Here is a 12,659-nt window from a genome sequence, read left to right on the forward strand (position 1 = left end):
CATCATTCAAGATGGAGACTATTCGGACTATTCTACCTTTGATCCAGGAGGGTCAATATATGACTACCGTGGACTTAAAGGATGCGTATCTACAGATCCCTATTCACAGAGATCATCATCAATTCCTCAGATTCGCCTTTCTGGACAGGTATTACCAGTTCGTGGGCCTTCCCTTTGGGTTGGCCACAGCTCCCAGAATTTTCACAAAGGTGCTAGGGTCCCTTTTGGCGGTTCTAAGACCGCGGGGCATAGCAATGGCGCCTTATCTAGACGACATCTTAATTCAGGCGTCAACTTTCCAGCTAGCCAAGTCTCACACGGACATTGTGTTGGCTTTTCTGAGATCTCACGGGTGGAAGGTGAACATAAAAAAGTTCTCTCTTCCCTCTCACAAGAGTTTCCTTCCTAGGGACTCTTGATAGACTCGGTAGAAATGAAAATATTTCTGACGGAGGTCAGAAAATCAAAACTCTTAACCACTTGCCGAGCTCTTCATTCCATTCCTCGGCCATCAGTGGCTCAGTGTATGGAGGTAATCAGACTCATGGTAGCGGCAATGGACATAGTTCCTTTTGCCCGCCTACACCTCAGACCACTGCAACTATGCATGCTCAAACAGTGGAATGGGGATTATGCTGATTTTATCTCAACTGAGTCTGGACCAGGAGACCAGAGATTCTCTTCTCTGGTAGTTGTCTCAGGGACTGTGTTTCCGCAGGCCAGAGTGGCTCATAGTAACGAAAGATGCCAGCCTCCTAGGCTGGGGTGTAGTCTGGAACTCCCTGAAAGCACAGGGCTTATGGTCTTGGGAGGAAACTCTCCTCCCGATAAACATTATAGAACTGAGAGCGATATTCAATGCACTTCAGGCGTGGCCTCAGCTAGGTGCGGCCAAATTCATCAGATTTCAGTCGGAAAACATCACGACTGTAGCTTATATCAATCATCAAGGAGTAACACGGAGTTCTCTAGCGATGATGGAGGTAACCAAAATAATCCAATGGGTGGAGGATCACTCTTGCCATCTCTCAACAATCCATATCCCAGGGGTAGAGAACTGGGAGACGGATTTCCTAAGTCGTCAGACTTTTCATCCGGGGGGAGTGGGAGCTCCATCCGGTGGTATTTGCCCAGCTGACTCAGCTATGGGGCACACCAGAATTGGATCTGATGGCGTCCCGTCAGAACGCCAAACTTCCTTGTTACGGGTCCAGGTCCCGGGATCCCCAGGCGGTACTGATAGATGCTCTAGCAGTGCCCTGGTCCTTCAATCTGGCCTAGGTATTTCCACAGTTTCCTCTTCTCCCACGTCTGGTTGCCAGAATCAAGCAGGAGAGAGCTTCGGTGGTTCTGATAGCACCTGCGTGGCCATGCAGGACTTGGTATGCAGACCTAGTGGACATGTCATCTGTTCCACCGTGGACTCTGCCAATGAGGCAGGACCTTCTAATCCAAGGTCCATTCAAACATCCAAATCTAACTTCTCTGCGTCTGACTGCTTGGAGATTGAACGCCTGATTCTATCAAAGCGTGGTTTCTCGTTCATTGATACCCTGATTCAAGCTAGAAAGCCTGTCACCAGGAAATCGATCATAAAATTTGGCGCAAATATCTTTATTGGTGTGAATCCAAGGGTTACTCATGGAGTAAAATTAAGATTCCTAGAATATTGTCTTTCCTCCAAGAAGGATTGGAGAAGGGATTATCAGCTAGTTCCTTAAAAGGACAAATATCTGCTTTGTCTATTCTTTTACACAAACGTCTGGCAGATGTCCGACGTTCAAGCGTTTAGTCAGGCCTTAGTCAGGATCAAGCCTGTATTTAAACCTGTTGCTCCGCCATGGAGCCTAAACTTGGTTCTTAAAGTTCTTCAAGGGGTTCCGTTTGAACCTATGCATTCCATAGATATTAAGGTTCTATCTTGGAAAGTTTTGTTTTTAGTAGCTATCTCTTCGGCTCGAAGAGTTTCTGAGTTATCTGCTTTACAGTGCGACTCCCCTTACCTTGTTTTACACGCAGATAAGGTGGTTTTTCCCCTTACCTTGTTTTACATGCAGATAAGGTGGTTTTGCGTACCAAACCTGGATTCCTTCCTAAGGTTGTTTCTAATAGGAATATCAATCAGGAAATTGTTGTTCCTTCACTGTGTCCTAATCCTTCATCAAAGAAGGAACGTCTGTTGCACAATCTTGATGTGGTTCGTGCTTTAAAGTTCTACTTACAAGCAACTAAGGATTTCTGTCAAACATCTTCACTGTTTGTTGTTTGTTCTGGTAAACTGAGAGGTCAAAAGGCTACGGCTACCTCTTTCCTTTTGGCTGAAAAGCATCATCCATTTGGCTTATGAGACTGCTGGCCGGCAGCCTCCTGAAAGAATTACTGCTCATTCCACATGGGCTTTTAAAAATGATACTTCTGTTGAACAGATTTGTAAGGCGGCGACCTGGTCTTCGCTTCATACTTTTTCCAAATTTTACAAATTCGATACTTTTGCTTCTTCGGAGGCTATTTTTGGGAGAAAGGTTCTACAAGCAGTGGTGCCTTCCGTTTAAGGTACCTGTCTTGTCCATCCCTTCATCTGCGTTCTAAAGCTTTGGTATTGGTATCCCACAAGTATGGATGAATCCGTGGACTCTATACATCTTACAAGAGAAAACATAATTTATGCTTACCTGAAAAATTTATTTCTCTTGTGATGTATCGAGTCCACGGATTCATCTATACTTGTGGGATATGCTCCTTCCTTACAGGAAGTGGCAAAGAGAGCACCCACAGAAGAGCTGTCTACACAGCTACTCCTTTACATGAATTCAGTATTTCATGTTTATTTAGGCAGTAAGTGATTTGATCTGGAAAGTATATTTAAAAAAAACAAAACAAAAAAAAACCTTTAGTGGTGGGAAATAGCCATGCACTAAATGGGTTCATATGAGATATTCCTATGACAAAGTGCCAAGTACAGGCACAAAACGCGTAAGGATCCTTGCCTTTTCTACCTCCTATGTACCTTGTTCTTATTTTTCTTCATTAAAAGTTCATTTTTAACAGATTACCATAGTGCAGCCAGTTTTTTCCTTTTCCTGATTAATATGAAATTAGTTTTACCAATTAAATGCTCTGATGAAGCCAAATCTTAACAAATGCAGGAAGTTACAGTTCCTAAAATCTGCCTCCTAATGTTGTTTTTTTTTTTTTTTGTTTTTTTTTTGTTTTTGTTTTAAATGCTCTTCATTTGTCTATTATAATCCATGATATAAGGATCCTGATGTATCAGTCTAGGAGCTGTGGCTTTGCAGCTGCTGGATTTAGTCACGCCCTGGTCTGTTATACATTGTGCTTTACATTAATTATGAAGATTTTATGGTGTTTTCCTTGCAAGTTTATAAGATCATTTATTTTAAGTTTTTTTGTATTTGTGTGACTTCACATTGAGCAGGCTTTCTGATTCTAATTGCAGGTATTGACTACAAAACCACTACTATCCTGCTGGACGGGCGGCGAGTCAAATTAGAGCTTTGGTAAGGCTGCTACTATTTCTACTTGTCACAGTGACCTATTCTTGTCCACATACGGCGCTCCTGTAGCTGTCCTGCTTTCCTTTAGTCAGTCACCAGTCTATCACCAGTACTAAAGGGAGAATCGTTAGATGCTCAGTGTCATTAGAACATGCCATTTTTGTATAACTGACTCTCAAACTCTAACTCCTGCAAAGGGATTAAAGACATAGGGTAATGTCTCAGGGCCTGCAAGCACCGTGGCTGCCAAGCAGGACTTTATCTATGCATTTAACCCCATTTGTGTGTATAAACCCAGAGTGTGTCTTTTTTGCAATAGAAAGTTCTTTTAAAGCTGCTTATTTACTAGACCTTTGTAATTCAAGGGTAGTGCCCCGATTTCTTTCTTTCTTAATTATTACTTTTGTCTGAGCAAGGGATGAAGGCCCCAAAAATGTTTACAAAATAAAATATCACAAAGTTAAATCCAGTAAGTGCATTTGTGGTGGACATTTTTTTTTATTGATTTTGCTTGTACCCCGATACTCTTTTGCTACAGAGTGTGAGTGTGTTCACACGCGCGCGCGCGCGCGCATACAGAACATATAGAGAAATGACGCAGAATCTTTGTTTTTGTTTTTTTTAATTTAGCTTTTGTATAGTAATGTACTGTAGGTAGGTGTCTCTCCTTAACAACCAGAACAATGCATAGCAAGAGAAACTGCTCTCAAGGTAAAATTTGCCTTTATAAAATTGATTGAAGGACTTCACACTACTGACGAGACCAAAGCAGAGAGCTTTACACTTTCAGGATCAGTAGTGCTAAAACTACATGTTGTAACAGATTCGAGCTTGTTGTTTTTGTACTAAAATGTCCCTTTTTAAAAGTAGGTTTACTTACCGCTATCCTGCCTTCTCTTTGCAGGGACACATCTGGCCAAGGAAGGTTTTGCACCATATTTCGCTCATATTCTAGAGGAGCTCAGGTAAGGTTCTGAGAAGTCAAACACTGGATATTAAATATAAAAAATTATATATATATATATATTGTAGCAACATCTGAGGTAAAAATATAAAATATTTTGATGGGAAGATTTAGAGGAAAATAATCTGCATCTTCTGAAATTCAGATTCCCAGAATGATCATAAAATAAATGAGATATATTATATATTATATTATATATTATATTATATATTATATATTATATATTATATTATATACCATCAGTGACTTGCACCTCATTACACCAACAGCAGTATTAGGAAACAGATGGGTTATGTACAGACTTGGTTCCTGGATGGCTTTGTAGTTTCTCTTATTGTAATTAGTTTATTTAGTAGAATCGGATATTTGTGCATTACAATACTTGAGCTTTTAGATATTTCAGATTTAAAAAAAAAAAAAAATCTGATTAATCGAATGGACGGAATTTTTATTTGTTGTAACTAAAAATGGCATTTTAATATGTAACTGCACATTTTAATAAATATTCCTGTGCTGAAAAGATAAATTTTGTTTTTATACTTAGGGTGATTTCCCTCTAATAGAGAATTTGGGAAGTTGGTGAGCAAATTGTGTCTAAATTCAGAATCTACATTAATTGCTATTTCAGTTATAATGTTTGAAGTGCAATTAAAGGAACATGAATCCAAAACATTTTCTTTCATGATTTAGATAGAGAATACAATATTCCAGTTTACTTCTATTATCTAATTTGCTTCATTCTTTAGTTATCCTTTGTTGAAGAAATAGTAATGCACATGTGTACGCCAATCACACAAGGCATCTATGTGCAGCCACCAATCAGCAGCTACTGAGCCTATTTAGATATATTGAGAATGAAGCAAATTAGATAATAGAAGTGAATTGGAATGTTTAAAATTGCATGTTCTTTCTAAATCATAAAATAAATTGGGTTTCAGCTCTTGCTGTGGGTCTGGAAAAAGTTGGCACAATATGATTTAGAATAAACAGAACATTCTTCACTTAACAGGAAAGTGCAGCATTGTCCTTGTTTAACCATGTACTGCCTTATGGATTTAAAGTACATTGTTTTGTATTGGGAGTGAGCTGCAAGACACACGTGACCTTTAAATGGTTAAAGATGAGGTCAGATTGCTGATAAGTGACACACAAGAGGGAACAGACAGGTCAAAGTTCAAGAAAGGTACATCCATAAATACAAAGGGCTAATCAAACAGAGGAGTAAATTCTGAAAAGTGTAAATTCAAAGTATTGTGTTGGCTGATGTCTTTACAGCCAGTCACAGATGGGGGGATTCCCTTGTGGGCTGGAAATGTATCTTGCTGTGCTGTGAAAATGGCTTTTGCCTGCTGTGCACCTGAGCCCAGGGCAAAGCCTAAAACGTTTAGAACATAGTAAAAATGAAGAAGTCACAAAGTGACAGCTGCCCACTTGTCGTCTTTTACAGGGCATTCTCTTGGTTTATGATATCACCAACCGATGGTCCTTTGATGGGATAGACCGATGGATCAAGGAAATAGATGAGGTAGGAAGCACTTGTGGGGGATACATGGGAGAATGGGTTGGTCTGACAGGTGAAGTTATTACTTTTATAGTAATTTATTTCTCCAACATTGGTGTGTCCGGTCCACGGCGTCATCCTTACTTGTGGGATATTCTCTTCCCCAACAGGAAATGGCAAAGAGTCCCAGCAAAGCTGGTCACATGATCCCTCCTAGGCTCCGCCCACCCCAGTCATTCTCTTTGCCGTTGCACAGGCAACATCTCCACGGAGATGGTTAAGAGTTTTTTGGTGTTTAAATTTGAAAACGGCTCCGGTTCCGTTATTTTAAGGGTTAAAGCTCTGAAATTTGGTGTGCAATACTTTTAATGCTTTAAGACACTGTGGTGAAATTTTGTTAATTTTTGAACAATTCCTTCATACTTTTTCACATATTCAGTAATAAAGTGTTTTCAGTTTGAAATTTAAAGAGACAGTAACGGTTTTATTTTAAAACGTTTTTTGTGCTTTGTTGACAAGTTTAAGCCTGTTTAACATGTCTGTACCATCAGATAAGCTATGTTCTATTTGTATGAAAGCCAATGTGTCTCCCCATTTAAATTTATGTGCTAATTGTGCCATAGTGTCCAAACAAAGTAAGGACAGTAATGCCACAGATAATGATATTGCCCTAGATGATTCCTCAAATGAGGGGAGTAAACATGATACTACATCATCCCCTACTGTGTCTACACCAGTTTTGCCCACACAGGAGGCCCCTAGTACATCTAGTGCGCCAATACTTATTACCATGCAACAATTAACGGCTGTAATGGATAACTCCATAGCAAATCTTTTATCCAAAATGCCTACTTATCAGAGAAAGCGCGATTGCTCTGTTTTAAACACTGAAGAGCAAGAGGGCGCTGATGATAACTGTTCTGACATACCCTCACACCAATCTCAAGGGGCCATGAGGGAGGTTTTGTCTGATGGAGAAATCTCAGATTCAGGAAAAATTTCTCATCAAGCTGAACCTGATGTTGTGACATTTAAATTTAAATTAGAACATCTCCGCGCACTGCTTAAGGAGGTGTTATCTACTCTGGATGATTGTGACAATTTGGTCATTCCAGAGAAATTATGTAAGATGGACAAGTTCCTAGAGGTTCCGGTGCCCCCCGACGCTTTTCCTATACCCAAGCGGGTGGCGGACATAGTAAATAAAGAGTGGGAAAAGCCCGGCATACCTTTTTGTTCCCCCCCCCCCTATATTTAAGAAATTATTTCCTATAGTCGACCCCAGAAAGGACTTATGGCAGACAGTCCCCAAAGTCGAGGGGGCGGTTTCTACTCTAAACAAACGCACTACTATTCCTATCGAAGATAGTTGTGCTTTCAAAGATCCTATGGATAAAAAATTAGAGGGTTTGCTTAAAAAGATTTTTGTACAGCAAGGTTACCTTCTACAACAAATTTCATGCATTGTTCCTGTCACTACGGCAGCGTGTTTCTGGTTCGAGGAACTAGAAAAGTCGCTCAGTAAAGAATCTTCGTATGAGGAGGTTATGGACAGAGTTCAAGCACTTAAATTGGCTAACTCTTTTGTTTTAGATGCCGCTTTGCAATTAGCTAGATTAGCGGCGAAAAATTCAGGGTTTGCTATCGTGGCGCGCAGAGCGCTTTGGCTAAAGTCTTGGTCAGCGGATGTGTCTTCCAAGACAAAATTGCTTAACATTCCTTTCAAAGGTAAAACATTATTTGGACCAGATTTGAAAGAGATTATTTCAGACATCACTGGGGGAAAGGGCCACGCCCTCCCACAGGATAGGTCTTTTAAGGCTAATAATAAGCCTAATTTTCGTCCCTTTCGCAGAAACGGACCAGCCTCTAATTCTGCATCCTCTAAGCAAGAGGGTAATACTTCACAACCCAAACCAGCCTGGAAACCAATGCAAGGCTGGAACAAGGGTAAGCAGGCCAAGAAGCCTACCACTGCTACCAAAACAGCATGAAGGGATAGCCCCCGATCCGGGACCGGATCTAGTGGGGGGCAGACTCTCTCTCTTTGCTCAGGCTTGGGCAAGAGATGTTCAGGATCCTTGGGCGCTTGAAATAGTTTCTCAAGGTTATCTCCTGGAATTCAAGGAACTACCCCCAAGGGGAAGGTTCCACAGGTCTCACTTATCTTCAAACCAAATAAAGAGACAGGCATTCTTACATTGTGTAGACCTGTTAAAGATGGGAGTGATACATCCAGTTCCAATAAGAGAACAAGGAATGGGATTTTATTCCAATCTGTTCATAGTTCCCAAAAAAGAGGGAACATTCAGACCAATTTTGGATCTGAAGATCCTAAACAAATTTCTCAGGGTACCATCGTTCAAAATGGAAACTATTCGAACGATCCTACCCACCATCCAGGAAAGTCAATTTATGACTACCGTGGATTTAAAGGATGCGTACCTACATATTCCTATCCACAAGGAACATCATCAGTTCCTAAGGTTCGCTTTTCTGGACAATCATTACCAGTTTGTGGCACTTCCATTCGGATTAGCCACTGCTCCAAGGATTTTCACAAAGGTACTAGGGTCCCTTCTAGCGGTTCTAAGACCAAGGGGCATTGCAGTAGTACCTTACTTGGACGACATCCTAATTCAAGCGTTGTCCCTGTCAAAAGCAAAGGCTCATACGGACATCGTCCTAGCCTTTCTCAGATCTCACGGATGGAAGGTGAACAAAGAAAAAAGTTCTCTGTCCCCGTCAACAAGAGTTCCCTTCTTGGGAACAATAATAGATTCCTTAGAAATGAGGATTTTTCTGACAGAGGTCAGAAAATCAAAACTTCTAAGCTCTTGTCAAGTGCTTCATTCTGTTCCTCGTCCTTCCATAGCGCAGTGCATGGAAGTAATAGGATTGATGGTTGCAACAATGGACATAGTTCCTTTTGCATGAATTCATCTAAGACCATTACAACTGTGCATGCTCAGACAGTGGAATGGGGATTATACAGACTTGTCTCCGATGATTCAAGTAGATCAAAAGACCAGAGATTCACTCCGTTGGTGGCTGACCCTGGACAATCTGTCACAGGGAATGAGCTTCCGCAGACCAGAGTGGGTCATTGTCACGACCGACGCCAGTCTAATGGGCTGGGGCGCGGTCTGGGAATCCCTGAAAGCTCAGGGTCTATGGTCTCGGGAAGAGTCTCTTCTCCCGATAAACATTCTGGAACTGAGAGCGATATTCAATGCTCTCAGAGCTTGGCCTCAACTAGCAAAGGCCAAATTCATAAGGTTTCAATCAGACAACATGACGACCGTTGCATATATCAATCATCAGGGGGGAACAAGGAGTTCCCTGGCGATGAAAGAAGTGACCAAGATAATTCAATGGGCGGAGGATCACTCCTGCCACTTGTCTGCGATCCACATCCCAGGAGTGGAAAATTGGGAAGCGGATTTTCTGAGTCGTCAGACATTCCATCCGGGGGAGTGGGAACTCCATCCGGAAATCTTTGCCCAAATAACTCAATTATGGGGCATTCCAGACATGGATCTGATGGCGTCTCGTCAGAACTTCAAGGTTCCTTGCTACGGGTCCAGATCCAGGGATCCCAAGGCGACTCTAGTAGATGCACTAGTAGCACCTTGGATCTTCAACCTAGCTTATGTATTCCCACCGTTTCCTCTCATTCCCAGGCTGGTAGCCAGGATCAATCAGGAGAGGGCCTCGGTGATCTTGATAGCTCCTGCGTGGCCACGCAGGACTTGGTATGCAGACCTGGTGAATATGTCATCGGCTCCACCATGGAAGCTACCTTTGAGACAGGACCTTCTTGTTCAGGGTCCATTCGAACATCCGAATCTGGTTTCCCTCCAACTGACGGCTTGGAGATTGAACGCTTGATTTTATCAAAGCGTGGGTTTTCAGATTCTGTAATAGATACTCTGATTCAGGCTAGAAAGCCTGTAACTAGAAAAATTTACAATAAAATATGGAAAAAATATATCTGTTGGTGTGAATCTAAAGGATTCCCATGGAACAAGATAAAAATTCCTAAGATTCTATCCTTTCTACAAGAAGGTTTGGAGAAAGGATTATCTGCAAGTTCTCTAAAGGGACAGATCTCTGCTTTATCTGTTTTACTTCACAAAAGACTGGCAGCCGTGCCAGATGTTCAAGCATTTGTTCAGGCTCTGGTTAGGATCAAGCCTGTTTACAGACCTTTGACTCCTCCCTGGAGTCTAAATCTAGTTCTTTCAGTTCTTCAAGGGGTTCCGTTTGAACCTTTACATTCCATAGATATTAAGTTACTATCTTGGAAAGTTTTGTTTTTTAGTTGCAATTTCTTCTGCTAGAAGAGTTTCAGAGTTATCTGCTCTGCAGTGTTCTCCGCCCTATCTGGTGTTCCATGCAGATAAGGTGGTTTTGCGTACTAAGCCTGGTTTTCTTCCGAAAGTTGTTTCTAACAAAAATATTAACCAGGAGATAGTTGTACCACCTTTTGTGTCCGAATCCAGTTTCAAAGAAGGAACGTTTGTTACACAATTTGGACGTAGTCCGTGCTCTAAAATTCTATTTAGAGGCTACTAAGGATTTCAGACAAACATCTTCCTTGTTTGTTGTTTATTCTGGTAAAAGGAGAGGTCAAAAAGCGACTTCTACCTCTCTTTCCTTTTGGCTTAAAAGCATTATCCGATTGGCTTATGAGACTGCCGGACGGCAGCCTCCTGAAAGAATCACAGCTCACTCCACTAGGGCTGTGGCTTCCACATGGGCCTTCAAGAACGAGGCTTCTGTTGACCAGATATGTAAGGCAGCGACTTGGTCTTCACTGCACACTTTTGCTAAATTTTACAAATTTGATACTTTTGCTTCTTCGGAGGCTATTTTTGGGAGAAAGGTTTTGCAAGCCGTGGTGCCTTCCATTTAGGTGACCTGATTTGCTCCCTCCCTTCATCCGTGTCCTAAAGCTTTGGTATTGGTTCCCACAAGTAAGGATGACGCCGTGGACCGGACACACCAATGTTGGAGAAAACAGAATTTATGCTTACCTGATAAATTACTTTCTCCAACGGTGTGTCCGGTCCACGGCCCGCCCTGGTTTTTTAATCAGGTCTGATGAATTATTTTCTCTAACTACAGTCACCACGGTATCATATGGTTTCTCCTATATATATTTCCTCCTGTCCGTCGGTCGAATGACTGGGGCTAGGGCGGAGCCTAGGAGGGATCATGTGACCAGCTTTGCTGGGACTCTTTGCCATTTCCTGTTGGGGAAGAGAATATCCCACAAGTAAGGATGACGCCGTGGACCGGACACACCGTTGGAGAAAGTAATTTATCAGGTAAGCATAAATTCTGTTTTTGTGTGTTTTCTTTGACTGTGTTCCTCAACCGCAGTCCTCAAATACCCCTGACAGGCCAGGTTTTCATTATAGCTGAACCAGTGCACAGGTGAAGTAATCAGCTGATCAGTATCCATGATTACTAACCTGCTCTCACCCATCAGCTGATTGTCACCTGTGGACTGATTCACCTATAATGAAAACCTGGCCTGTTGGGGTTACTTGAGGACCGCGGTTGAGAAACAGTGCCCTATGAATTGTCCTGTTAGACTAGATGTCTCTTTAAGAAAGCTAAATGATAACTTTTCCAGAAACCTATTCAGCTGCAATTCAGCGTCCCTGAGTGATCAAATCACATTTTGCAGGGGTAAGGTTTGAAAAGTAGAATACAGAATTTATTGCATTTTACATCTTATTTACATATTTATTTTTATTTATATTTTTATTTTATAAATTATATTTGGAAGTTGCGATATTAGATGGGAAAGTGAATTTGCTATATTAACTTTTTTTTATTTTTAGTGCTGAGCTATTTCTCACCCCGGTGCTAGAGCTAGTTGTTTACAGAAAATAAAGTTTAAATAAATGTGTAAATGAAAGGGTTTTTACCCTCTTATTTACTAAAATGTCTATCTTATTTCAATCAGCATGCACCAGGCGTGCCCAGGATACTGGTGGGTAACAGATTGCACTTAGCATTTAGGAGACAAGTCCCCACTGAGCAGGCTCGGGCGTACGCTGAAAAAAATGGTATGACCTTTTTTGAAGTCAGCCCCCTCTGCAACTTCAATGTAATAGAATCCTTTACAGAGCTGTCTCGCATTGTCCTGATGAGACATGGGATGGAAAAGATCTGGAGACCAAACAGAGGTGAGTGACATTTACAGGTAGAGATCTCTGTTGCTATCCTCTTTAACCACTAGACGTGTATTTAGCTATTTGTTTTTTTAACCGAATGGCGTATATGGCCACAGGTAGCGGCTTTCTGGTCTTTTTGGTGCAGGAATTATTCGTGGGTAAGGACAACTCACAAAAATCTGGCCCCGCTGCCTTATTCAGCATTTGTTCTAAAATGAAAAGCGGAATGCACATGTCTATTAAGAAAAAGTAATTTATGCAAGACCTTTGAGAACAAGAACTGAGATGTAAAATTGTGATATACAAATGATAAACCAGCCCTTAAGATGTAAAGTAGGGAATCTCCTTTATAGAACTCTGTCCGCTCCATACCTTAAAAGGACATTAAACATAAAATGCATTTAAGTATAGTATTGAGGTTATTCCCACCTCCCTCTAGTTATGGGTGGTGCCATGTTGATATCTATCTTTCACTTCATTCTAGTGCT

At 41.4% G+C, this 12,659-nt stretch overlaps 1 protein-coding gene across 3 annotated transcripts in view; it reads left to right on the plus strand.

Annotated features, from left to right (window-relative positions):
- The window catches only part of RAB40C (RAB40C, member RAS oncogene family), a 76,091-nt gene that overhangs the window by 58,094 nt on the left and 5,338 nt on the right, over nt 1-12,659 (plus strand). For 2 of the 3 annotated variants that reach the window (XM_053694874.1, XM_053694875.1), the window contains exons 3-6: nt 3,458-3,518; nt 4,420-4,480; nt 5,927-6,004; nt 11,961-12,183. In XM_053694874.1, the coding sequence (XP_053550849.1) occupies nt 3,458-3,518; nt 4,420-4,480; nt 5,927-6,004; nt 11,961-12,183 (423 nt within the window). The remainder of the gene's footprint in view (nt 1-3,457; nt 3,519-4,419; nt 4,481-5,926; nt 6,005-11,960; nt 12,184-12,659) is intronic. The other variant, XM_053694876.1, reaches the window with a different exon arrangement.

The sequence above is a fragment of the Bombina bombina genome, chromosome 11, assembly GCF_027579735.1.
Source record: "Bombina bombina isolate aBomBom1 chromosome 11, aBomBom1.pri, whole genome shotgun sequence".
Lineage (NCBI taxonomy): Eukaryota > Metazoa > Chordata > Amphibia > Anura > Bombinatoridae > Bombina > Bombina bombina.